This window comes from Malurus melanocephalus, unplaced genomic scaffold, assembly GCF_030028575.1.
Source record: "Malurus melanocephalus ecotype Western Australia unplaced genomic scaffold, MMel_1.1 scaffold_368, whole genome shotgun sequence".
NCBI lineage: Eukaryota > Metazoa > Chordata > Aves > Passeriformes > Maluridae > Malurus > Malurus melanocephalus.
This window is the reverse complement of record NW_026623600.1, coordinates 659335-682463: the sequence shown is the minus strand read 5'-3', so window position 1 is coordinate 682463 and position 23129 is coordinate 659335. Positions and strand designations below refer to the sequence as shown.

General features: G+C 51.8%; 1 protein-coding gene across 1 annotated transcript in view; it reads right to left on the bottom strand.

The window, feature by feature from the left end:
* The window catches only part of DNAH9 (dynein axonemal heavy chain 9), a 189280-nt gene that overhangs the window by 26587 nt on the left and 139564 nt on the right, over positions 1–23129 (bottom strand). Inside the window, 3 exon segments of the mRNA XM_057378622.1 lie at positions 1124–1351; positions 18280–18407; positions 21988–22136. Coding sequence (XP_057234605.1) covers positions 1124–1351; positions 18280–18407; positions 21988–22136 — 505 coding nt within the window.

Genomic DNA, 23129 nt, shown 5'->3' with positions numbered 1-23129 from the left:
TTTCCATCATATCCCCCCTCGACAGGCGGCTCTGCTGCAGTGCCAGCAGCGCAGGGGGGTCGGTGCCTGCTGTGGCAGGAGGGTTTCTGTGCCATGAACACACTGAGCCCCCTGCCATGGGCTGCTCTTGTGGGTCAGACCCTTTCCCACAGCCCACCCCAGACCCTGGCAGAGCAGCTGCTCCCTGCAGTGTCAAGCTCTGGTTTGTAACACTCCTGATGTCAGCAAGGACTCGGGCTGAATGACCTTTGGGCACAACACCCGTTGTGTTTTCCCTGTGCTGCTCCAGAGAGGGATGTGGGCTGTGACCTGATCAGCAGCTCTGAGCCTCCAGCCCCAGTTAAACTGCAGGCAGAACAGGCAGGTTTAACCTGCTCACCTGCCATGGCTTTGCTCAGATCCCACATGTCACTCACAGCCCAAAAAGGAGCGACCCAGAGACAGAAATCAATGGAATGTGACCAAGGGTCCCGATGCTGCAGTGGGAATTTGATTCTGTACCCAAGGAGCCTTTTGAGGATCACACACYGGGGAGAAAATGATTAAACTGCTCAGAAGGCTGGTGTCCTGTGACTGCTGCAGAAAAGAGCTCTCTCAGGGTCACCTGAACCCTCTCCTGAGAAAATCAGTGCTTGGGAAAAGATCAGTGCCTCAGTGCCTGGCTTGTGGGGAGGAGATCAGTGCCTCAGTGCCTGGCTGTGGGGAGGAGATCAGTGCCTCAGTGCCTGGACTGTGGGGAAGAGATCAGTGCCTCAGTGCCTGGATTGTGGGGAGGAGATCAGTGCCTCAGTGCCTGGCTGTGGGGAAGAGATCAGTGCCTCAGTGCCTGGCTGTGGAGAGGAGATCAGTGCCTCAGTGCCTGGATTATGGGGAGGAGATCAGTGCCTCAGTGCCTGGCTGTGGAGAGGAGATCAGTGCCTCAGTGCCTGGCTGTGGGGAAGAGATCAGTGCCTCAGTGCCTGGATTGTGGGGAAGAGATCAGTGCCTCAGTGCCTGGACTGTGGGGAGGAGCAGGGGGAGGGTTGGACCCAGAGGCTCTGTGATGCAAGGGGAGCAGAGAGGCCACGTCCACCCTGCCCCAGAGGGCTCAGCAGCCCCTCCCCGAGCCCCTCTGCATTCCCACCTGGCTGAAGTTGTCCAAGGCTTTGTGCAGGTTGGCGTGCATGCCCGTGGGRGCCTCGCTGGTGACTTTGATGGAGTTCTCCAGGATGCCCTGGGGGATGATGTGGCTCTCGGGGCACGGTGCCGGCTCTGCGCTGATGAACACACGGAAATCGGGGTGGCTGCCCTCGCTGTGCTGCTCCAGCTTCTTCTCCAGAGAGCTCAGCCATTTGGCCACCAGGTGGATGTTCTGGCAGGGACAAAGGGACAGGGCTTGGTCAGCACCCCCATAAAACCCCATGTGCTCAGTAGGAACCAAACCCACCCCATCAATGGATGCACTCTGGAATTTGGGACTTGTCCCAGCAGKCCCTGTGTGCAGCTCCCAGCCCCAAAGATCCACAGGCACCAAAAACAATTTWAAATTCAAAATAATCTATATAAATCAGCACCAGAGCAGCAAGGCACATCTGGGCTGGTTGGGTTCTCCGTGCTGGAATTCTCCTCATTTCAGCAACACCAGCTGATGTCATTCCCAGGGAGCAGAATTGTTWTTCCTGGGGAGCAGATTTGTTATTACCAAGGACCAGTTGTTATTCTTCCCCCCAGATCCACCAAGCTCAGATGAAAACATTTGTTCATTTTTATCAGAAATTCAGTGAGGACCCTCGGTAGCAGTTCCTGGGCAAAGAAGTCAAGCAGATGGTTCCACAAAGTCCTCTAGCATAAAGGATTTATTTATTCATGCAACTARTTGGTCACATCTCTCAGAAGATTAGGCAGAATTGTGGGGAGATGGTGAAYTGGATGAAGCCAAGCCTCAGCTTTTCCCCCAGAGTCCTATACAACATTACAGTTTCCAGGCAAGAAAACAAACAGCTTTTTGTTATATCAGGAATGGGATTTGTGGGCTAAACCACCCTTGTTTTAAAGGCAGGTGTGCAATCCAAACTGGCTGTGTTCATAGGCACTGGGGATGGTGATTTATCCTACTCAAGGAAAGGACAAGGAATTTGCTCAACCTGAATGAAAAGCGGCCACCAGAAAGATAAACTGCTTGGAGGTGGCAAAGAAATTACATAAAGGAACCATATTAGAGGCTGAGAATAAATATATATCACCTAAAAATGGGGGCAGAAAGGAGCTGTCATGGTTAAATAGCACAGTAATGGAGATTATTAGGGGTAAAATTACATTCTTCAGAAAGTGGAAATTTTGTCCAAAYGAGAAAAAAAGAAAAGAGYAMAAAACCCAGCAATGGTAAGGTCAAAAAATATGGCATGAAGCAATATTTTGAAAACCATAAAAACTAATAATAACGCCTTTTTCCCAGAAAACAGGAACCTACCAGAAAGTCTATTAAACTATAGCATGATTGAGGTCTGCAGGGAGTGCCCATGAAAGGCCAGRCCACCCCAAAGCAGCTCATATTTGCAGGAATATTCCCTGGAGAGGGTCTCACTGTTAGAGCCTGGTGGAATCATGGAAACTCTGAGGCTGGAGATGRCCCACCTCACCCTCCTGCCCTGAGCAGGGTCAGCCAGAGCAGCTGGGGCTTGGAGATCTGCAAGGCTGAAGCCTCCACAGCCTGTCTGAGCAATAAGTGCCAAAAATTATAAATACAAAATAAAAATTATAAAATTTTATAATAAATGAAAAAATAAATTAAAATCTAAAAATATAAAATATATATATATATATAAATTAAAAACAGAAATGAAAAAATAGCATAATATAGTGAAGTGACATGAAATTAATGTTTAAGGGAAACCCTTATCTCAATTTGAGTCCTTTGCTTCTTGCTCCTTCACTGGGCACCCCTGTCAAAAGTCTGACTCCATCTTCTGCACTTGCCCTGCCATGAGGGATCTAAACACACCAACAAACCCCAGCTTTTGGAGGTTAAATAACCCCAGCCTCTCCTCAAATAAGAGATGCTTCCATCTCCTAATTTTTGGACTCCTAAACTGAAGCAGCAGATGAAAATTGTTCAGAGAAGCTGAGGAGGTAATAAATGATCAGAGGTGAGTAGGAGCAGATGGTTTCCATCCAGAAGGACCCATCTGTGGAAGGGCAGCAGCACAGCTCAGGGGGCAGCAGGAAATAACCATGGGGGTGGGAAAAACCAGGAATCTCGAAGTTCCAGCCCATTTCAGAGCTAAACTGGGGCTGTCAAGCCTGAGCTGGTGTGGGRTGGAGCTGCTCTTGTCCCCAGGAGTTGCCCCAGRCTGGGTTTGGRGCTGTGCTGGAGCAGTGCTGGTCMTTGGGAGGGATGGACACGGCCAAGGGACCTGGCTGGGGCACAAGGAGCTGTCCCAGCTGTCCCCACTGACCCCAGGGATGTCCCAAGCATGTGGAATCCTGCTCAGCACAGAGCAGGGGAAGCAGGAAGGGAGGAATGTCAGGAGTGGTGGCCTTTGCCTTCCCCAGGCACCACGGGCTGTGACAGAACCCCTGGGGGTGGCTGAGCCCCTGCCCACCCGCGAAATGGGGAATGAATTCCTTGGTTTGCTTCCTTGCCTGAGTGGGTTTGGCTTTCCTATTAAATTGTCTGGATCTCAACCCACGGATTTTCTCACTTTAACCCCACATTCTGCCCCATCCCACCCCAGGCAGGTAGGGAGCAGCACGAGGGGCTCAGGTGCCTTCGGGAGTTAAACACAGCAGTTCACCCCCATCAACTCCTTCAGGACTGCAGAGGGGAGCTCCCCAGGCACCCCAGCATCAGGAACAGCCCTGCACACAGGAGGAATTGCCTCTGTGAGGTCAGGGTACCCCTGGGTTAGGATTTCCATCAATACCACCCATTCATCTTCCCACTGCAGATAAAAGGGAAGATCTCACAGGCTCTCAACCAGCCAAAACGCAGGTAACAGCACTGGGAAAGTACTGATGGAGTTTCAGCTCCTCACYGTATCAAAAGTCATCTGAAAGAGCAAATGATTAGTGAGCTGACAAAATTACTCATAAGACAAAGTAATTCCAAGTGCTGAAAATCAAGCTGCTGGTGAAGAACGGCAGGAGGATGCCATCATTCTCAGTGACTGRCAATGACGCTGCAGAAGAAATTCACTGGTGATAGATGCAAAGTAATGCACTCAGGAAAACAACCCCAGCTACAGATAGACACACTGATGGGTTCAAAATTAACTATTATCACTCAGGGAAGAGATCCCAGAGCCCTCACGGTTATTTCCTGCAAATAACAGTTCGATGCTGAACAATGCAAAAGCAATCAAAGGAACAGAGAATAAAACTGCAAACATTATTTTGCCACTCCATAAATCCCTGGTGRGCCTTCATCTTGTGAACAGCACCCRGTTCCYACTCCTCTTAAATCCAAAAGGATTTAACTCCCACAGAAGGAGACACTTCATCAATAAGGACTCACTCATTTGGAGAGAGCAGAGGGGTGCAGGATGAACAGAGCAGGCTGCACGCTTTGAAAGAAAAGTGCAAGTGCATTTTCACATGACACAGAACTAAACTGCCAATTTACTGCTTCAGGGTGTTTGGGGAGTTRAGAGAATCACAGAGTGGAGCTGAGCTTAACATCACAGAGAGAAACACAGAGTGGTAAATGCTGGAAAAAACGTTTTAAAATCACCAAATCCAACCACCACCACCACCATGCTCACCATAAAACCAAGTGCCACATCCACGTGGTTTTTGAACACTTCCRGGGAWGGTGAGTCCATGACTGCCCTGTGCCAACGTCCCTGCACATCTGCACCATCCCTAYCCCCTTTTCCTGAGATGGTGGATGTGCCTGTGCCAGGCAGGAGCTGGGCTGGCAGCACCTCGGGCTGTCTGTGGACTGGTGCCAGAGGGACACCCCGGGAGCCCCCTCATGTGGGACACAGAAACCTCCCCTGGCTATTCTGGTGGAGGCTTCAGCTGCTTTTTGTGAGGTTTCAGCTGCTTTTTGTGAGGTTTCAGGTGCCTCTGGTGAGCTGCATGTGGAAAGAGCTCCTTCAGGCACTGGGACAGACATGTGGCTATCACTGACTCTTACCAGGATCTGAACCTGCTGGAGGGATGGGTCAGCACTCAGATGGACCACAGGGTGTGAGACAAGAGAATTGTTGTTTGGGGAAGCCATGGACACTTTGCTGCCTCCAGTTTTGTTGCCCCAAATTGGATTTTCATGGCTGAGGAGCAATATTTGTTATTGGGAAYTGCGGAAATTCAGGTCCCTCACCTGAAGTGATTTAGGGTTGTGCTCACATGACGTGGATGAAATGGAGTCTGGGGTGTGGGGGGAGATGAGGAGGAGATGCCTGGACAAAGGGATCGTGGTCTGGGGCTGCTTCCTCACAAACAAGGACTGTGAGGAGCAGTAGAGAAAATGCAATTACACCTGAGTGCTGCTGCAGGGCTGGCCTGATGCACTCAGGATTTCAGGGTTTCAGGATTTCAGGAGATGAGATCATCCCCAGAGCCCAGACAACCAACTCACTCTACAAACACAAGTCAAACACAATCAGGCAGGAGTGGACTCAAACCTGCAACCAAAGTGCTTCCAACACCACAGAGATTTAATAAAACAGGGAAAGAGCTCAACAAAATATCAAAAGAAAAATCATGCATTAAGTATCAGTTTAATCGTAGCCTGCATACCTGACCTTAAGTGTTTTCATCTCTAATTGGTAGTTTCTTCCCAMATCTGCTTTTGTGGTGTTAGATGGCTCAAAAATAATTGCTTTTGCTTGTGTTGACATGACATCAGTGATCTTTATTTGTGGTATCACTGYCTGCTAACAGCCAACTTTGGGAATATTTCCAATCCAGCGATAATTGAGTGCATTTATAACCCGTCCTTTTGAGACAGAAGGGATGAAAAAGAGGAATATGTGCAACAAAACATAGGCTGGTCCTAAGGATTCATGATTCAACTGAGTGTATCTGCCCAGGGCAGGCGGAGATGCCATGCAAGGGATTCACAGGTTTGAAGGAAACTTTGAAAATTAATTCTCAGCAGTCAGATACCAAACCTGAGAGAACACAGCTAATGAGAGCCCACACGGTCACAGTAATTGAGTGATGTGTCAATTATCAATACGAGCCCACACAGGCACTGCTGCCTGAACACCAAGCACAGCTGAGCTACTGGTCCCTCAAAAAACCCTTTTCTTGCTTGTTTTGGACCCCCCCTCCCCCCAGTGCCACAGGCCACCCCCAGACCCTGTTCAGGACAAAGAGGGGCTCAGCCAGCCTGTCCACCCCTCTGCTCAGCCTGTCCACCCCTTCCTGCTTTCCCCACCCTCTGTCCCTAAACCCCACCCCGAGCAGCTCCACACCCTCCTCATCCCAAACCCCCAAAGGCACATTTACCCCACGCACCCCAAAACAATGAAGGATTTATCACAGCTCTTTCGTAGCCCAAAAATYAGAATTGAGCAGGTGCTGCAGCCCCTGCCCTGGGGATCCCAGCTCACACCAGGGCTGCAGCAGTGGGCAGTGGTCAGTCCACGGCCGGCCGGGGCAGTGCAGGATGGGGCCAAAGGCTGCTGGGACAAAAACAGCGTGAAACACTGTCCCCTGCATGCTGACCATCAGCACTGACCACACTGACCACACTGACCATCAGCACTGACCACACTGACCATCCCCTGCACGCTGACCATCAGCACTGACCACACTGACCATCATTGACCATCAGCACTGACCACACTGACCATCAGCACTGACCAACAGCACTGACCACACTGACCATCACTGACCATCAGCACTGACCACACTGACCATCATTGACCATCAGCACTGACCACACTGACCATCAGCACTGACCAACAGCACTGACCACACTGACCAACAGCACTGACCACACTGACCATCACTGACCATCAGCACTGACCACACTGACCATCATTGACCATCAGCACTGACCACACTGACCATCAGCACTGACCAACAGCACTGACCACACTGACCAACAGCACTGACCACACTGACCATCACTGACCATCAGCACTGACCACACTGACCATCAGCATTGATCACACTGACCATCCCCTGCACACTGACATCAGCACTGACCACACTGCCCATACTGACCATACTGACCATCAGCACTGACCACACTGCCCATTCCCTGCCCTCTGTCCGTCCCTGCTGCTCACCCCCAGTGCCATCCCCCTCTCTCTGCTGGGTGGCTCAGGGCAGCCACTGCGGGGTGAGGGTCTGTGGGGTCTGTGGGGTCTGTGGGGTCTGTGGGGTCCGTGGGGTCCATGGGGTCTGTGGGGTCTGTGGGAAGGGCTGGGGTGCACCTGCAGGACCATGGCAGCCCAGTCCCTCTCTCTGGGACTCTCTCACGAGCCCCTCGCTGTGTTTGCACCTCTCAAGGCAGCACACACATCACAGGACGAAGGCGTTGCCGTGGTAACCATCAGAAATAGCATCACATGCACACAGAGCAGCACACGCTCCCCTCGCTGGGGACCTGCCCACTTCTGACAGAACCCCTCTCCATCAGCCCCCGTCACAAATCCCCTCTGGAACAAGGAGAGCTGGTGTTTGTACAAAGTCTCATTCTCAGGTGAGATCCCTTGGAAAACATTCCCTGCAGTTCCATCCCTCAGCCAGCCAGGCTGCACAGCCCAGCTCACTGCATCGTGCTGGGGGACCCAAAGGGACAGGGAAGGGCATTGCTCTGCCCAGGGCATGGGGGGCATGAGATGGAACCAGCCTGGACTGGGACRTGGTGSCACAGAATCCCAGAMCCATGGAATGGTTTRGGTTGGAAGGGACAYRAAARCYCATCCAGTGCCASCCCTGCCATGGCAGGGACACCTCCCACTGTCCCAGGTCACTCCCAGCCCCAATGTCCAGCCTGGCCTTGGGCACTGCCAGGGATCCAGGGGCAGCCACAGCTGCTCTGGGCACTGCCAGGGATCCAGGGGCAGCCACAGCTGCTCTGGGCCCCCTGTGCCAGGGCCTGCCCACCCTCCCAGGGAACAATTCCTGCCCAATATCCCATCCATCCCTGCCCTTTGCCAATCTAAAGCCATTCCCCCATGTCCTGCCACTGCCTGCTCCTATAAAGAGTCTCTTTCCCTCCCCAGTCAGGGGAAGGACCCAGCACACCAGAGCAAACACAAATAACCCATCCTTCAGCCTCTCCTCTGACCCCATCTGCCCCTCTTGTYCTGCCCATGAGGTTCCCTGCTCTCTGTGCTGGGCCAGACTGATCAGCTCTGCCCCACAAACTGGGGCTCTTCTCTGCTCCTCCTCAGAGGGAAGCACCCGTGTCCATGAGAAGACATGGAAGGAAATGGCCTTACATCATTCTAGGAAGTTYAGATTAAATATCAGGGGAGAAAATAATCATTGAAAGAGTGGTCAGGCAGTGGAACAAGTCGCCAGTGAGGTTGTGGGGTCGCTGTCTCTGGAAGTGTTGGAGGGGCTGCTGGATGTGGCACTTGGGAACAAGGCTGAGGGGTGATGATGGTGGTTCTGGGGTCACAGTGGCACTGGGTGGTCTCAAAGGTCTCTTTCAACCTGGGTGATTCTGTGATCAGAGCATCTGTMCAGAAATGCTGAATGAGATCTGGAGGTCGGGTGAGCATTTCTCCCTCCAGGAATGAGAAGATGCCATGGCTGGCAGGGAAATGGGGCTGTCCTGAGCCAGAGGCTCCGTGCCAGACCCCGATGTGTGCTGTGAGCGGGCAATGTCACACACAGGACATCCCACAACTGCCCTGGGCACCAGCACGGGCTGGGCTGGGCTGCTGGAGCAGCGCTGAGGGGCAGCACCTGTGATCCTGGGGAACAACGAGCTGTCCCTGAGCCAGCAGAGTGTCMTGGGAGCCAGAGGCAGTGGGATCCTGGGGGACAATGAGCTGTCCCTGAGCCAGCAGAGCATCCTGGGAGCAGTATGATCCTGGGGGAAAGCAGGAAGAGCATTCCCTGGCCAGAGAGTGACCCTGCCCCTCTGCTCTGCCCCTGGAGCTGTGTCCAGTCCTGGTCTTCCCAGCTCAGGGACCACAGGGAACTGCTGGAGAGGGTCCAGTGAGGGCCATGAAGATGATGAGGGKACTGAGGAAGGGCTGAGGGAGCTGGGGCTGCTSYCCCTGCAGAAGAGACAACCCCRAGGGGACCTTTCCCATGAGCACAAACACCTCAGGGGCGAGAGCAGAGCAGCCAGGGCCGGACTGACCCCAGCAGTGYCCAGGGACAGGACAGGGACAGCGGCACAAAGGGACCCCCTGGAGGTTCTGCCTGAGCTTGAGGAGGAATTTCTCCTCCGTGAGGGTGGCAGAGCCCCGGGATGGGCTGCCCAGAGAGGATGGGGGGCTCCTTCCCTGGGGAGATCCAGACCCACCTGGGTGGGATCCTGTGCTCCAGAGAATCCTGCTGGGGCAGAGGGGCTGGAGATGATCTCCAGGGGTCCTTCCAACCCCACCCATGCTGGGATTCTGTGATTTATCATACAGTGACCAATCTCACAATTTTCTCCAGAAGCTCACTGTTATTCAATTTAATACATGAACCTGGCTCAGTGAAGCAGCAACCTGGGAAAATGGAAAGATGCTCAAGAATTAAATTAACTTGATCACAAAGAGAGRGAAGTGACACTTTGGCTAATGGATGAAGACTACAATTAAATTGGGAATATCTAATGTCTGAACTCTTCCCTGCACCAGTGCATTCTAACATGCATCTGAACAAATACAAACAAATTTCTCTGTGTCTTTGCCATTAAGCTGATAAACCCTATTTGGGGACCGTGATGGCCACTGGATCAGCAAAAGGCTTCTGGGAGGGGAGCAGAGCAGCACAGTTTGTGCTAACTCACAGCTCAGCGCTCCCTGGAGTGCCAAACTCCTGCCTCCCTGCACAGAGGAGGCTGCAGGCWATGGAAAAACCACATCCATGGATAACCTGGGACTAAAGCAGAGCTTAAACCTGTGGGAAAGCAGAGATCACAGAGTCACTGGGGCTGGAGACACCTCTGGCATCCCCCAGTCCCAGCCCTCTGCTCACAGCAGGGTCAGGCACTGCCTGTGACCCAGGAACATGTTCAGGTGCCTGCAGGATGTGTCCTAAGGATGAAAATGCCACAAACTCTGCGGACAACTTCCTCCAGTACTTGGCCATTCACAGGGCATAAAAAAAAAAGATTGTAATTATGTTTAAATGGAATTTCCTGGATGTCAGGTTGTCCCCATTACCCCTTGTCCTGTCACCAGACACCACTGGGGAGATTCTGCCCTTCACTCTGCACCATCCAGCGTGATGGAACCCACAGGTCATCTCTTCTCAAGGCTGAAAATCCCCAGCACTGCACAGAGCCCCTCCAGCTGTGGGTCCAGCTATTCCTGTCCCCAGGACAATGAGGAGCAATGAGCTGTGCCTGCCCTTCCAAACGGAGTGCTGTTGGCACAGGGGAAAGGTGCCCAGTGTCAGCCCTTTGTTATCTCACAGSACAACCCTCGAGACTCTCTCTCCAGAATGTTCCATGGTTCYTCCACAAATGCTCCTAAGCTGGTACCCCAARCATCTCCTTTTAAGCAGSYASCCCCTGGATTCTTCATCGCAGCTGGAGAGCATTAAGGTCTCAAAAATCCTCCTCTGTTGGTAACCAAAYGTCTCCTTTTACAGCAGCTGAGCTCTTTTRCCTTTTTCTRSTTAGTTACAAATCTCTATTTCTTGTTGTAAAATGTCACACACAGAAGTTGCTWATCGATAACATCCAAGGCCACAGGGAGAGGCTTGCCACAGAATGCTCCCCCTKGGAGGGTGTGGAAGGTTGTTCCCTGGGTCTGTGGGAAATGTGGTGTCTGTGCCACCCATACTCTTGAGCTGTGTGTTCCCCTGCCATCCTGCCCTGGGATAACACCCTGCTCTGGCAGCTGCTCCATCAGTGCAGCCTCAGAGACACAGCTGGGGAGGATGGAAACCCAGAGGAACCAGCAGAGGCCAGGGGTGATGGTTCTGCATGCTGAAGATCCCCAAGAGGAGCTGCTGCAGCCCTGGTGGCACCCCCAGGATGCTCCAGGTGGATCTGCTCAGGTCACCTTCCCCCAGAGCCACTGCTGCAGCCCCCAGGCACCTCCTCCCTTTAAAGCCATGGAACAGGCTTTAAAGAAACCAATCTCCTCTCACTGGAATATGCTTCCTGTGCTGTTTCCTTGGGTTTGTGCACTCCAGCTGCTGGGATTGCCCTGGGCTGGTGCTGCAGGGCTGTGCTCTGCCCTCCCACTGCTGGGAAAAGGGCTCAGCTGACCCCACAGGACCGGGGGTGCTTCTCACCCAGGTAACTCCATCTCACGTCTTGGCAAACAGAGAAAGTTGGYTTGCTCAGGGCAAAAGGGATAGAGAGAAACTCAAAATCCCTGGGAAGGAAATCTGKTTTCTGGCTGAATGACCCACAGAGAATTCCACTCGACAGAACCTGCAGTTCTCCCACACTTGCCAATAAGAATACAAAACCTAATCAAATTTTCCTTCTAGCCTGAGAGGAATATCRAAGTAGGAGGACTGAGCTACCAATATGTGCATTTTTTTTTTTCCATCTGCATATTCCTGGTGCATTTGGTGGATTCCCAGAGTGCYAGAGCAGTGGGTTCACATATTTGAGAAAACCTGCTTTAAAATAAATTTTGGGTCTGCTCTTTGCCTCAGCCCCCTCCTCATGGACAGTGGGAATCATTGTTAACAGCAGCTCAGGTGGGACCTCCACAGTGACCAGACTCTGCAGGCTCCTGCCTGCTGGGGACCAGCACAGAGCCATGGCCCACCCCRACAAAACCAACCAAGAGATTTCTGGCACTTCTTTCCTTAAGCAGAAAATGCCCATTTGTCAGAGCTGAGACCTACAAGCCAAGGGATGACTTCTGTGACTTAGGATCATGGAATGCTTGGGGTTGGAAAGGACCTGGAAGCTCATTCAGCTCCAACTCCCTCCCATGGACAGGGACAACTTCCACTATAACAGGTTACCAGGGGAAAAATCCCCTTTTTTTCTGTTTCCCTTTTTCTTTTCTTTGAGTTATTCTGGAATAGTCAAACATCTGCACTGGTATTTGCATCATGAAAAATAAAATCTTGTTTCCTCCCTACCCCAAAAAAAGTTCTCTTAGCTAGAAGTGGTAATTAATGAGGGCAAAAATAAAAATTGAAAAAATAAACATGAAAAAGCAAAAACCCAAAACCCCAAAAAAATCAAAACCCAAAAAACAGTAACTGGTGCAGAAGAGGGGAACTGTTCATGTAAGAGCTGTGATTGCTGGAGGTATTTTGTGCACCTGACTTGTTCATTGGACTAAACACTTTCAGGAGTGGGGCTGCAGCCATGTACCTTCCYCAGGTTCCTTCTCATGCCTGAGCCTGGTGGGAGATCCATGACTGCTCCCAGCTGAACACGGGCTGCAAAACTGTCCTTACAGCCTCAGGGTCCCCTTTTTCTGCTTCTCCTGYTCTGTACAGATGAGCCCATGTGTTACCCAGGCATGGAGCCACTGCTTCCCAGCCCCTGGAATCAGGTCTGAGGGGCCCCAAAAGGATGAGCCACCCCTGCCCTCTCTGTCCCCTGCACTGCAGTGGCCACCAAGCATTTGTGCAGCCTGTCCCTCCAATCTTCTCCTTTGGCTCACCTGGTTACACAAAGGAAGGTCCAAACCCTCCTGTCTACAAGAAGGATCTTGGGGAAAATATGATTTCATGATGATGCCAATATCTAAATCTGTGCAAAGCTTTGTTCAGCCTTTCAAGCTGCCATTTCACCCCTGTCCTGCCCCTGCCTCCAGCTGATACCTYCCATCAGTCCTCACCAACACTTCAAACCACCTTTGACAGGTGATGGTGGAAGCTCAGTGCTGACATCTGAACTGCAAGTATCAGGACCTTATCATGGCCAGGAAAAGCTGCTTTAAAGCCCTCCAAACCTGCCAAGTGTTGCTAAGGAGACCCAGAGGCTGATCCTGCTATCAAATGGATTTTTGTGGAGCTCGAGATCAGGCTCAGCTGCTCAGGGCTAATGATAGCAAGAGAGCAGCTGCTGGGTTTGTTCTGGGTTTGTCTCTGCAGCCCTCAGCTAAAAAAGTCTCCTTCGAAGAGCTGCACTTTGGCCTTTGGGGCTCCTATTTTGCAGTTGGACCATTTGTAGAGAAAWATTTCAGCCATGGGCTTCACTCTCTCCTCGTCTGTCACCACTCTGTAGCAGGGCTGGGCAAAGATGAAGCCACCAGACAGGAACAGCAACAGTGCTAAAGGAGCAGGGAGCTGCTGGCCAGGCGCTGCCAGGGGAGGGGGGTTATCTGCCCATGGAAATGAAAGGTTGGGTGGCTTTCTGCTGTTAAAACTAGTCATTCATGAAAATTTCCATTTTCAGAGTAAGCTAAGATGCTCTGAAATTGGCAGGACAGACATGGATGGTTTTGTCTTCATTTTGCCTCTTGTCCTGTCAGAAAGCAACAGGACTGAGAGGAAGTGGCCCCAGGAGAGCAGCCCTTGCCAGCACAGCAGGGATCCTGTTCCTGTAATCCAATAACAACCTCCCAGCTGCCTCAATATCCCTGAACTCCCACAAACCTCATTCCCCAGCTCCTTACTGCTCAGAGTACTCCACTGTCATCATGCCTGGTCCCAGTCAAGGGTCAGTAACGAGCCACATGTGAAAAAGTCACCCAGATTGTCCTGGAGAACGTTGTGTGTGAGCACAAGGATGATTCAGGGACTGGAAGGGAAGCTCTGCCCCACCTGAGCTGAGCTGTTGTCAGGGGACAGCAAAATAAAGAAGCAAACTGAGCAGTTGCTTTTTGTCTGCCCAAAAAACAAATGGGAAACCTGGGGATAACTGTCCTGTGGGTGGGATACAGACTTCAATTAATGAGTTTAATTAATCTGGGTAAAATTACCCTGAGTGCCTCCTGAGAGCTGCCCTGTCCTCCCTTTTATTATTAATGCAATGATCCACAAATTCTGGGACAGTGACAGCTGTAAATTGAGTTGTCTGTGCCATTCCAAATCTCGTACAAACAATCCTGGAACTGTTTGTGAGGTGTTTGTCACCCAAAGCCTTGCAGGAAAGCTCTTCCCAGATAAACCACATGGCAAATATTGCTGTGATCCCCTTCTATCTAATCCTCTGCTGTGATCCCCCTCTGACTGCAAGGGCAGGGGAATCCTCTGGAGGACCCCTCCTCACTGGTTCTCACAGGGAGGGGTCTGGTTATGATTTTGCCAAAGCTCAGGTTTTCAGCATTGAGAAAGTGGCTCACACTAAAGCCCAGTTTGTCCCAAGGGTGCTGCYCTGCCATGGAACTCTGCTGACCCCAAAGGACTCTGTTAGACCAGCAGGGTGATGCTGTCAATGCAGGGGACACAGGGTCAGCCCCTCAGGCTGCTCCTCCTCCTCCTCCTGTCCCATGGAGCTCCAGCCCCTGGGAGGGTTGGGAATACAAAGGGAAGTGCAGAGGAAGGCTCTGGAGCTGAGCAGCCTGGTCAGCCCGGGTGACAGCGAGGTCCCTTTGCCTGATCCAGGCCCCAGATGGTGACACTGGTGCTCCTGCCCCCAGCCCTGCTGGCTGTGCCCAGCTCTGTCCCCAGGGTAACTCCAGCTCCTCGTGGTCATGCTGGATTGCTCAGGAATCTGGGATAACACACCAAGGCACAAAGAGCTCTGAGCTCTGTTGGGTCACTCTTGCCCATACCCCRTTATTCCAAACCAAGCACAGAACTGGAATATTTGCATGTGTGAAGTGTTACCAGCTCTGTGACCATGCCAGAGGCAATCCTAGATGTCTGACTGACCCTGACCCAGCACTGGCACCTGGAATCCTGTCCCCAGGGCCACCAGAGCACAGCTGAGCTTGCCCCATGCAGGGGAGTACCCTGATTGTCACCCAGCTGGATTGAGCTCCTCTCTAAGCTTAGAGGAACCTGCTCTGGGCCACCAGAGACACCCTGAAAACCAGCCAGCCCAACCATCAACATTGTGCTTTCATAGAAATTGTATTTCTGCAGCTCTTCTGATTTAATCACAGAATCATAAAATCATGGAATGGTTTGTGTTGGAAGGGACCTTAAAGCCCATCCAGTCCCACCCCTGCCTTGAGCAAGGACACCTTCCACCATCCCAATGTCCAGCCTGGCCTTGGGCACTGCCAGGGATCCAGGGGCAGCCACAGCTGCTCTGGGCACCCTGTGCCAGGGCCTGCCCACCCTCMCAGGGAGCAATTCTTTCTGATTTAACCTTCAGTGTCTGCAGAGATCTCTTTCTGATTGCTCTGACCACCAGAGAAGATGGGAATTGATGTAATAAAGATCCTTCAGGCCCCCAGTGCTTGTCTGTCAGCACTGACACAGCTCATGTAGACTGGCACAGCTGACAGATCTTTTACAGCAGCACACCAGCATTGGAGAAAATAACTCTTCACTTTGCATTACTGAATGGTTCAAAGAGCTGCACATTTCCTTCTGCACCACCTCAAAGGCAGATGCCACGATTGCAGCCCTCTGTATATTAAAAGCTCTAGAGAACCTCAGCATTGTTTACCTTAGAGGGAGCTTGCAAGAAAAAAAGGCAAAAATTAAGATCAAAATATCAAGGGTATTTAATTTCAATTCATAACCAGGCCTGCRGGCTCTGATCAGGACTCAGAGCTTTGTCTTAATCTAATTTTATGCAAACAATTCAGCGATAATAAAGGTTTATATAATCCACATCAAGGAAATCAGAGGGGTTCCCAAAACCTGTAATGAGAGCTGACATCACCGAGTGCACATCAGCAAACCCAAACCCTCCCTAAATGAGCAGCTCCAGAGAGCCCTTGGCAGACACAGAGCTCTCCCCACACCCTCACTGCTCTCRAGCATTCTGTGGGGCTGGGAGAAGAGCTCACAGCATTCCCTGTRTGKTGGTTTTGCTTGGCCCAGTTTTTGGTAAGGGATGCCACAAAGATGGCTCCTGGGAGAAGCTTCTGGAGGCTTCCACCATGTCCAGCAGAGCCAATTGCTGTTGGCTCTGAGGATGATGGACACGCCACTGACCAAACCTGGGCCAACTGGAGATGGTGGTTACGCCTCTGTGAAAACATATTTAAGAAGAAATCAAAACAAAGGGGGAGACACAGTAGTTCTGCCAGAGGAGGAGGAAGAGGCTGAGAATATGTGAGGGATACAGACACCAAGGTCAGTGGATGAGGGGGAGGAGCTGCTCCAGGTGCTGGAGCTGGGATTCCTTTGCAGCCCATGGTGACCATGGTGGAGCAGGCTGTCCCCCTGCAGGTGACCATGGTGGAGCAGGCTGTCCCCCTGCAGCCCATGGTGACCATGGTGGAGCAGGCTGTCCCCCTGCAGCCCATGGGGTCCACAGAGGGTGCAGAGATCCACCCACAGCCCGTGGAGGAGGGAGGGCCCCACGCCGGAGTGGGCGGATTCGGCAAAGGGGGCTGTGTCCAGCAGGAGACCCATGGAGAGAAAGGCTTTGCTCCCAAGGAACAGCCTGGCCTTGGGACTGCACCCAGGGAACGAGGGACCCCATGGTGTAGCAGTTTTGGGACTGTCTGCCTGTGAGGGGACTCACACTGCAGCAGATGTGTGTGGACTGCTGCTCGTGAGAGTGGAACCACGCCGGAGAGGTTCACTGGGAACTGTCTCCCATGGGAGGGACCCCACGGCAACACAAGGGAAGGACTCCTCTCCGTCAGCAGCCGCAGTGATCCGGTGATGAACTGACCAACCCCACACCCCGAACTGACCAACCCCACACCCTGAACTGACCAACCCCACACCCTGATCTCTGCACTATTGGTGGGAAGGAGGGAGGGGTTGGGGGAAGAAAGGTGTCTTTAAGGGTTTATTTTACTTCTCATCATCCTTCTCTGACTCTGGAAGTAATAAATTTACTTTGTAACTTAAGTTGAGCCTGTTTTGTCCCTGGGATGTTTTCTCCCCGTCCTTATCTCGACTCATGAACACTTTTGTTAATTTTTTTTCTCTTCCCTCTCCTCTGCCCAGTGGTGGTGGTGGAGAGCAGGTGTTGTGGGTACCTGGCATTTGGCCAGCGTCCAAACCATGATACCCTGGTTTGGGATGCCCAGAGGAGCCGGCCCCACTGCAGAACTTTCCCTCTCGCCGTGGTCACTGAGACACAGGAGTTGTGAGCAGCAGCAGAGGATGAGGYCAGAGGCTCTCACAGAGCTCTTTGTTCCTTTATGGAGCAGATAAGGACACAAGAGAGTGCAGCACAGCCTGCCCTCAGGGGCTCCTGCACACCCCACAGACATCTCCAGGAGGAGAAACCCAAACTGACAGNCAGCAGTTTTGGGACGACTGTCTGCCCGTGGGGGGACTCACACTGCAGCAGATGTGTGTGGACTGCTGCTCGTGAGAGTGGAACCACGCCGGAGAAGTTCACCAAGAACTGTCTCCTGTGGGAGGGACCCCATGGCAACGCAAGGGAAGGACTCCTCTCCCTCAGCAGCTGCAGTGATCCGGTGATGAACTGACCAACCCCACACCCTGAACTGACCAACCCCACACCCTGCTCTCTGCACTATTGATGGGAAGGAGGGAGGGGTTGGGGGAAGAAAGGAGTCTTTAAGGGTTTATTTTACTTCTCAGCATCGTCCTCTGACTCTGGCAGTAATAAATTTACTTTGTAACTTAAGTTGAGCCTGTTTTGTCCCTGGGATGTTTTTTCCCATCCTTATATCAAGTCATGAACCCTTTTGTTATTTTTTTTTCTTTTCCCTCTCCTCTGCCCAGTGGTGGTGGTGGAGAGCAGGTCAGCAGGTGTTGTGGGTACCTGGCATTTGGCCAGCATCCAAACCATGATACCCTGGTTTGGGATACCCAGAGGAGCCGGCCCCCCTGCAGAGCTTTCCCTCTCGCTGTGCTCACTGAGACACAGGAGTTGTGAGCAGCAGCAGAGGATGAGGTCAGAGGCTCTCACAGAGCTCTTTGTTCCTTTATGGAGCAGATAAGGACACAAGAGAGTGCAGCACAGCCTGCCCTCAGGGGCTCCTGCACACCCCACAGACATCTCCAGGAGGAGAAACCCAAACTGACAGCCTGACCAAAGCAAGGCATTGACTGGGTCAGAGGTGGCTGCTCTGGACACACAGTGGGACCGTGTCCTGTGTCCCCTGACAGCAATGCCAGGCTGTCCTCACAGAGGGGCCACCGTGGGACCAGCTGGGAGAAGGGCAGCACTGATCACTGACCCCCTACCTGAAGGATGACCCAGTGACCCTCTCTGGCAGCCAGATCCAGAGCTTGCTCAGCAACCACCTCCTGGCCTTGTCCAAGGGAGACGTTGTGGAGGTTCCTGTTGTTGAAGGTGTAGCCCAGTTTCTTCCCTAGGAGAGAAGAAGGGATAATTGAAATACCTGGGCCCTGTCACAGCCAAGCAGAGCTCCCCCGTACCAAACCCTCACAATGACCTATCCCCCTCCTGATATCAGCTCTCTTATCACATTCCTGATTTCAGGTCTCTTGGTTCTCATTGACGCCTCAGCATTTCAGCTTCTCCATTTCCATGTCTCTGTAACCCTGGAATCCTTCAGTGTTTAACTCCAGACTCCACAGACAGTGCTGAGCTCCTGCTCTCCCATTTTTACACAAAACAATTCCTCTGCAGCCCCAAACTCAAGGACACCTCCCTGTGCCAGGCCCCAAGAGATGGAAACAAGAGAGAATTGGGGGAGCCAAGTTGGAGTTTTTGACTGCATTGGCTGCAGCTGCAATTGGAGGATTCAGCAAATCCCGATGTGCAAATGGACAAAAGTGAGAAAGGGTGAAAAAGCCGTGAGCCATTGTCCATTGTGGGTGCAGCCCCTGGCTGGGCTGGGACTGCCCTGAATGGCCCTGAAGGCCCTGCCATGAACAGAACTGCTTTGGATTCTCTGAATTCTCTCTGGGCTCTGGTTTAGGGCATCATCACCCACTCCTTGCCCAAGTGCTCAAACAGCAGCAGCTTCTCCCAAACTCCTTTAATTACAGTGCAGCATCCACACAAAGGTACATTATTACAAAGTGCTTCTTGTTTAAAGAAAATTATTCCCCTGCAACCTCGTGTAAAAACACATCATACAGTGATAAGGAATTAAAATCTTCCTGCTGATTAACCAGGCTTTGAACACCCACACTGGGTGGGGGAAAGCCCCTGCAATGCAGGCTGGGTGCAGCAGCATGGCTGGGAGCCAGCTGGATTTGGAGAGGGCAGCTGGAATGAAACCCCTGAGAGCTTCCTGTGGCCTCAGCACAGCCTCCCAGGTGTCTGGGACCTGGAGAGCTGTGACCCCTCCAGATTTCTCATGGACCATCACTGGAGGTGCCTTCATGTGGGAAGGCACCAGCGGAGTCAGCAAAGCCCACAGGAAGGGGTGGTCTGGGAGCCACTTTGTGTCCCCCCTCCATCTCTGCACCGGCAGGCTGGGAACCCAAACCCTGTTAACCCAACCCTGTCACTCCTTTCCCTGCTCTGGACGAGCCAGGCAGCTCTTTAGGGTCTCTTCACAGAGTTTGTGATGATCCTCTGGCCTCCCCTGTTCTCTCTGTGGTGGCTGAGACCATTTCTGTGCTCAGGGCTGCAAATCTCCTGGCCAGGTTTGGATCTGTCACCCAAAGACAGAGCACCCCCGTTGCTGTTCTTCTCACAGGAGGAGCAGCTGCTTGGAACCAGCTCTCCCTGCTGTGTCCTCAGCAGACAAACCCTAATTTGTGCTGCTGGAGGGAGCAGCCCCACAAACATCCCCCAGGATGGATTTGGGCTCAGACAGGGAGTCAGCACCGATCCCTGGGGATTGCCTGCACTTATCTCTGCATGCAGGTGCTCCCTGAATTCCCCATTCCTGMTGAAAGCAGGCAAGTTTTAGAGTGAAACGAGGAAAAGATTTCTCTTGCAAGGCTTAGGAATCATCTCGTGGTACAGGRTTGAAAACAGATGGCAATAAGGAGAGCAAACATTTGAACTCCAGCTCTCTGCTGAGCCTTCCACAGCTTCCATAGGATACATCTCTCCCCACATTTTAGGGTTTCCAGYTCTCTTTCCCACCATCTCTGGCTGCTGCCACCTTTGAAAGCTGCTGATCTWCTCTGCCTTCAAGATCCACCATCTCGAGAGGGGATGGACAAATCCCAGAACCAAGGCACTACCCCAAACCAGATGATCAATGATAAATTAATATCAGTTATTTCCACATCACAGGAGTGCAGAGGRATGGCAGTGAGSCTGCYCTGGCAATRYCAGCCCTGCTCCCTCCYTGCTGGCTGCAGSAGGGAGGGGATGGGCACTCAGAGAGGGCACAAAGCRTTTCCAGCCCAGCACTGTTCACTGCAGTGATGCCAAGGAAAGGCCCCATGAGTGGGCAGCATCTGCAAGGAGCTGTCTTCCAATCACAGGAATTATCTTGCTCTTTAGTAAAACCTAATGAAGGACAGAGAAAATATCAATAATGAGCCAAATCCAGCCCCAGCGAGGGAGCTGGAAGGCCAGGGCAGCTGCTCTGGAGCAATGATTTTATTTCATTAYTTCTTTTTTCGCTTTTTCTTGCTGTAACTTTTCTGGCTGACTAACCCCAGGTGCTCAGCTACACTCATCTTTACAATTCCAATTAAACCACTCATGGTTTGATTTTAGTGCTTCATTTCCCGAACAAGAAAATCGCAGTGAGGGACAGGATCACCAACGTGGCTCCAAAGGGAAGCCAGGCTGTGTTAAAGGAGCTTCCTGGGGGGAAGAGTCCCTTCAATTCCCAGTAATGAGCCCCAGTTTGGGGGTGGAAAGAGCCTGAAACACAAAACAATGCCCATGAATTCCCCCTGCTGAGGTTTAACWGCTCTGACAGCTGCTCCCAGGAATGTGGGTGAAGGCTCACCCAAACCTTAYTTTGGGATGACCCAGAAGGTGCAGCGTGGAGAGGAAAAGAACAGGTCACTGCTGTCCTGCCACTCTCGTGGGTGGTGGCTGAGCTGGGGGTGACTGGTCAGTGCCAGCCTTGGTGGTGTTCAGCCCCAGGACTGCYCAGCCCCAGGCAGCAGCTCTGCTGTGCTCTGAGGTGCAGGATTCACAGTTTAAATGTGCTCTGTACCCCCAGTGCCACAAGCACCAGGGATGGGATCGAGTCATGGCCTGGGATGTGTGTGAAGAACATTGGTGGGGAAAGAGAAAAACACTTCTGAGGAGCAGAATGGCAGTTTGGAGCAGCCCAGTGTCCAGAGGCATCAAACTGCTCTGGTTCAGGCTGAAAATGGGATTTTTTTCACAGAGGAGCTGAGAGCCAGAGCAAATTCACATAAGGGCAGCTTTGGAGCACAGCAGTGGCTGCAGCCATTGGTGCATGAGGGGATCGGTGCCTCCTCAAGGGAGGCATCTCACAGAAGCCCCTTTGGCTCTGGAGCCTTCTGACAGCTCCACATCTGAGCATCCACACAGAAATCAGCTCAGGAAGAATGGGAAGGAAACTTCGCCATATAGCAGCAATCTGTTACAGGGAGCTGTTGCTTATTTTTAGTTAYGATAAAATCATAGAACAGCAGGTTGGAAGGGACCTTGAGGGTCTTCTGGTTCAACCTTTCTCGACAACAAGCATCTGACAGCATCTGAGCTATCTCTGACACAAATTACAGGTTGTGCACAAACCCAGCTYGGAGATTGCTGCAGTGTGAACCACACTGGGAATACAGGCAGTGCAGGAAAGAGACAAGTTTCAYTTAAACTTTAGATGAATATAAAAARAAAAACTTCAAGCAAAACAATCAAACCAAACCAAAATCCCATCCCATCCTCTCACAATTATCTATTTTTAACATATTACTTCATTATCTACAAAGAGATGAGAAAAAATAAACAAAACAAAACAGGCATGTCATGCTYAGATAATTATGCAGCAGATAAATAGCAATGCTGCGGTGTGCCTAGAGGCGGGATTTATTTACCATGTTTCTCCACATCCTTCAGGGGGTCCACTCCTGGGGACAGGATAAAAAACACTGGGGTGGCAGGCCCTGATTCTTCAAAGGTTGTCGCAAAATCCAGGGATCTCCCCACCACGTATTTGCTGCCCAGCTTTTCTTCTACAAAATCTCTGCCAGAGAGAAAAAAACTTTTGCTAGTCTATCATTGTTCAGAAAATGGAGATCCCTCTACAAATAATCAATTAATGATCATGGAATCCCAGAATCATTAGGTTTGAGAGGACTTCCAAGGTTATGAAGTGCAACCATTATCAAGCACAACCAACTGTGCTCACCACTAACCCACATCCTCAAGTGTCCCATCCACAGGTTTTTGGACACTTCCAGGGTTGGTGCCAGGGCTTGATAACCTTCAATTGGAAAAGTTTTCCCTAATATCCAGTCTAAACCTCTTCTGGTGCAAATTGAGGCCGTTCCCTCTCCTCCTGTCCCTGTTCCCTGGAGCAGAGCCCGACCCCCCCGGCTGTCCCCTCCTGTCAGGAGTTGTGCAGAGCCACAAGGTCCCCCCGGAGCCTCCTTTGCTCCAGGCTGAGCCCCTTTCCAGCTCCCTCAGCCTCTCCTCATGTGACTTGTCCACCAATTAGTTTTGATTTTGGTGATTCGAACGAATTAGGAACTGAATGAGGAGAAYGAGCATGGAATAATTGTGGAGAGGATCTGCAGGCTGGGTTATCCCTCCGGAACAATGCCTGGTGCTCTGCACAGGGGGGATGCCACAGCAGCCACCAGCTCCTGACAGACCAAGAGAGGTGAGAACAGGGAGCAGTGGGAGCTGCCAGCCCAAGGCTGCGTTCAGAGGTACAACACAAACYCTGACTCAATTCTGAGTCTGGGATCTTGGGAGAAGGGAATTGAGTTAAGGTACAGGAACCTGCCGCGTGTTTTGCAATGCAAACAGCCTTCCAGAGGAAGCACCAACCCACAGCAAGTCCAGGTGATTTACACAATTACTTTGATCTGGASGGCTAAAAGGGAAGAGCTCTCAGAATATCTGGTGCACGGAGCCTCGGCACGGGAGTGACAAAGGAAAATCCCAGGGAGGGAACGGGAGAAGGCTCAGCTCCACGGCAGCTGCTGGAGCAGAACACAGCRTGTGGAGAATG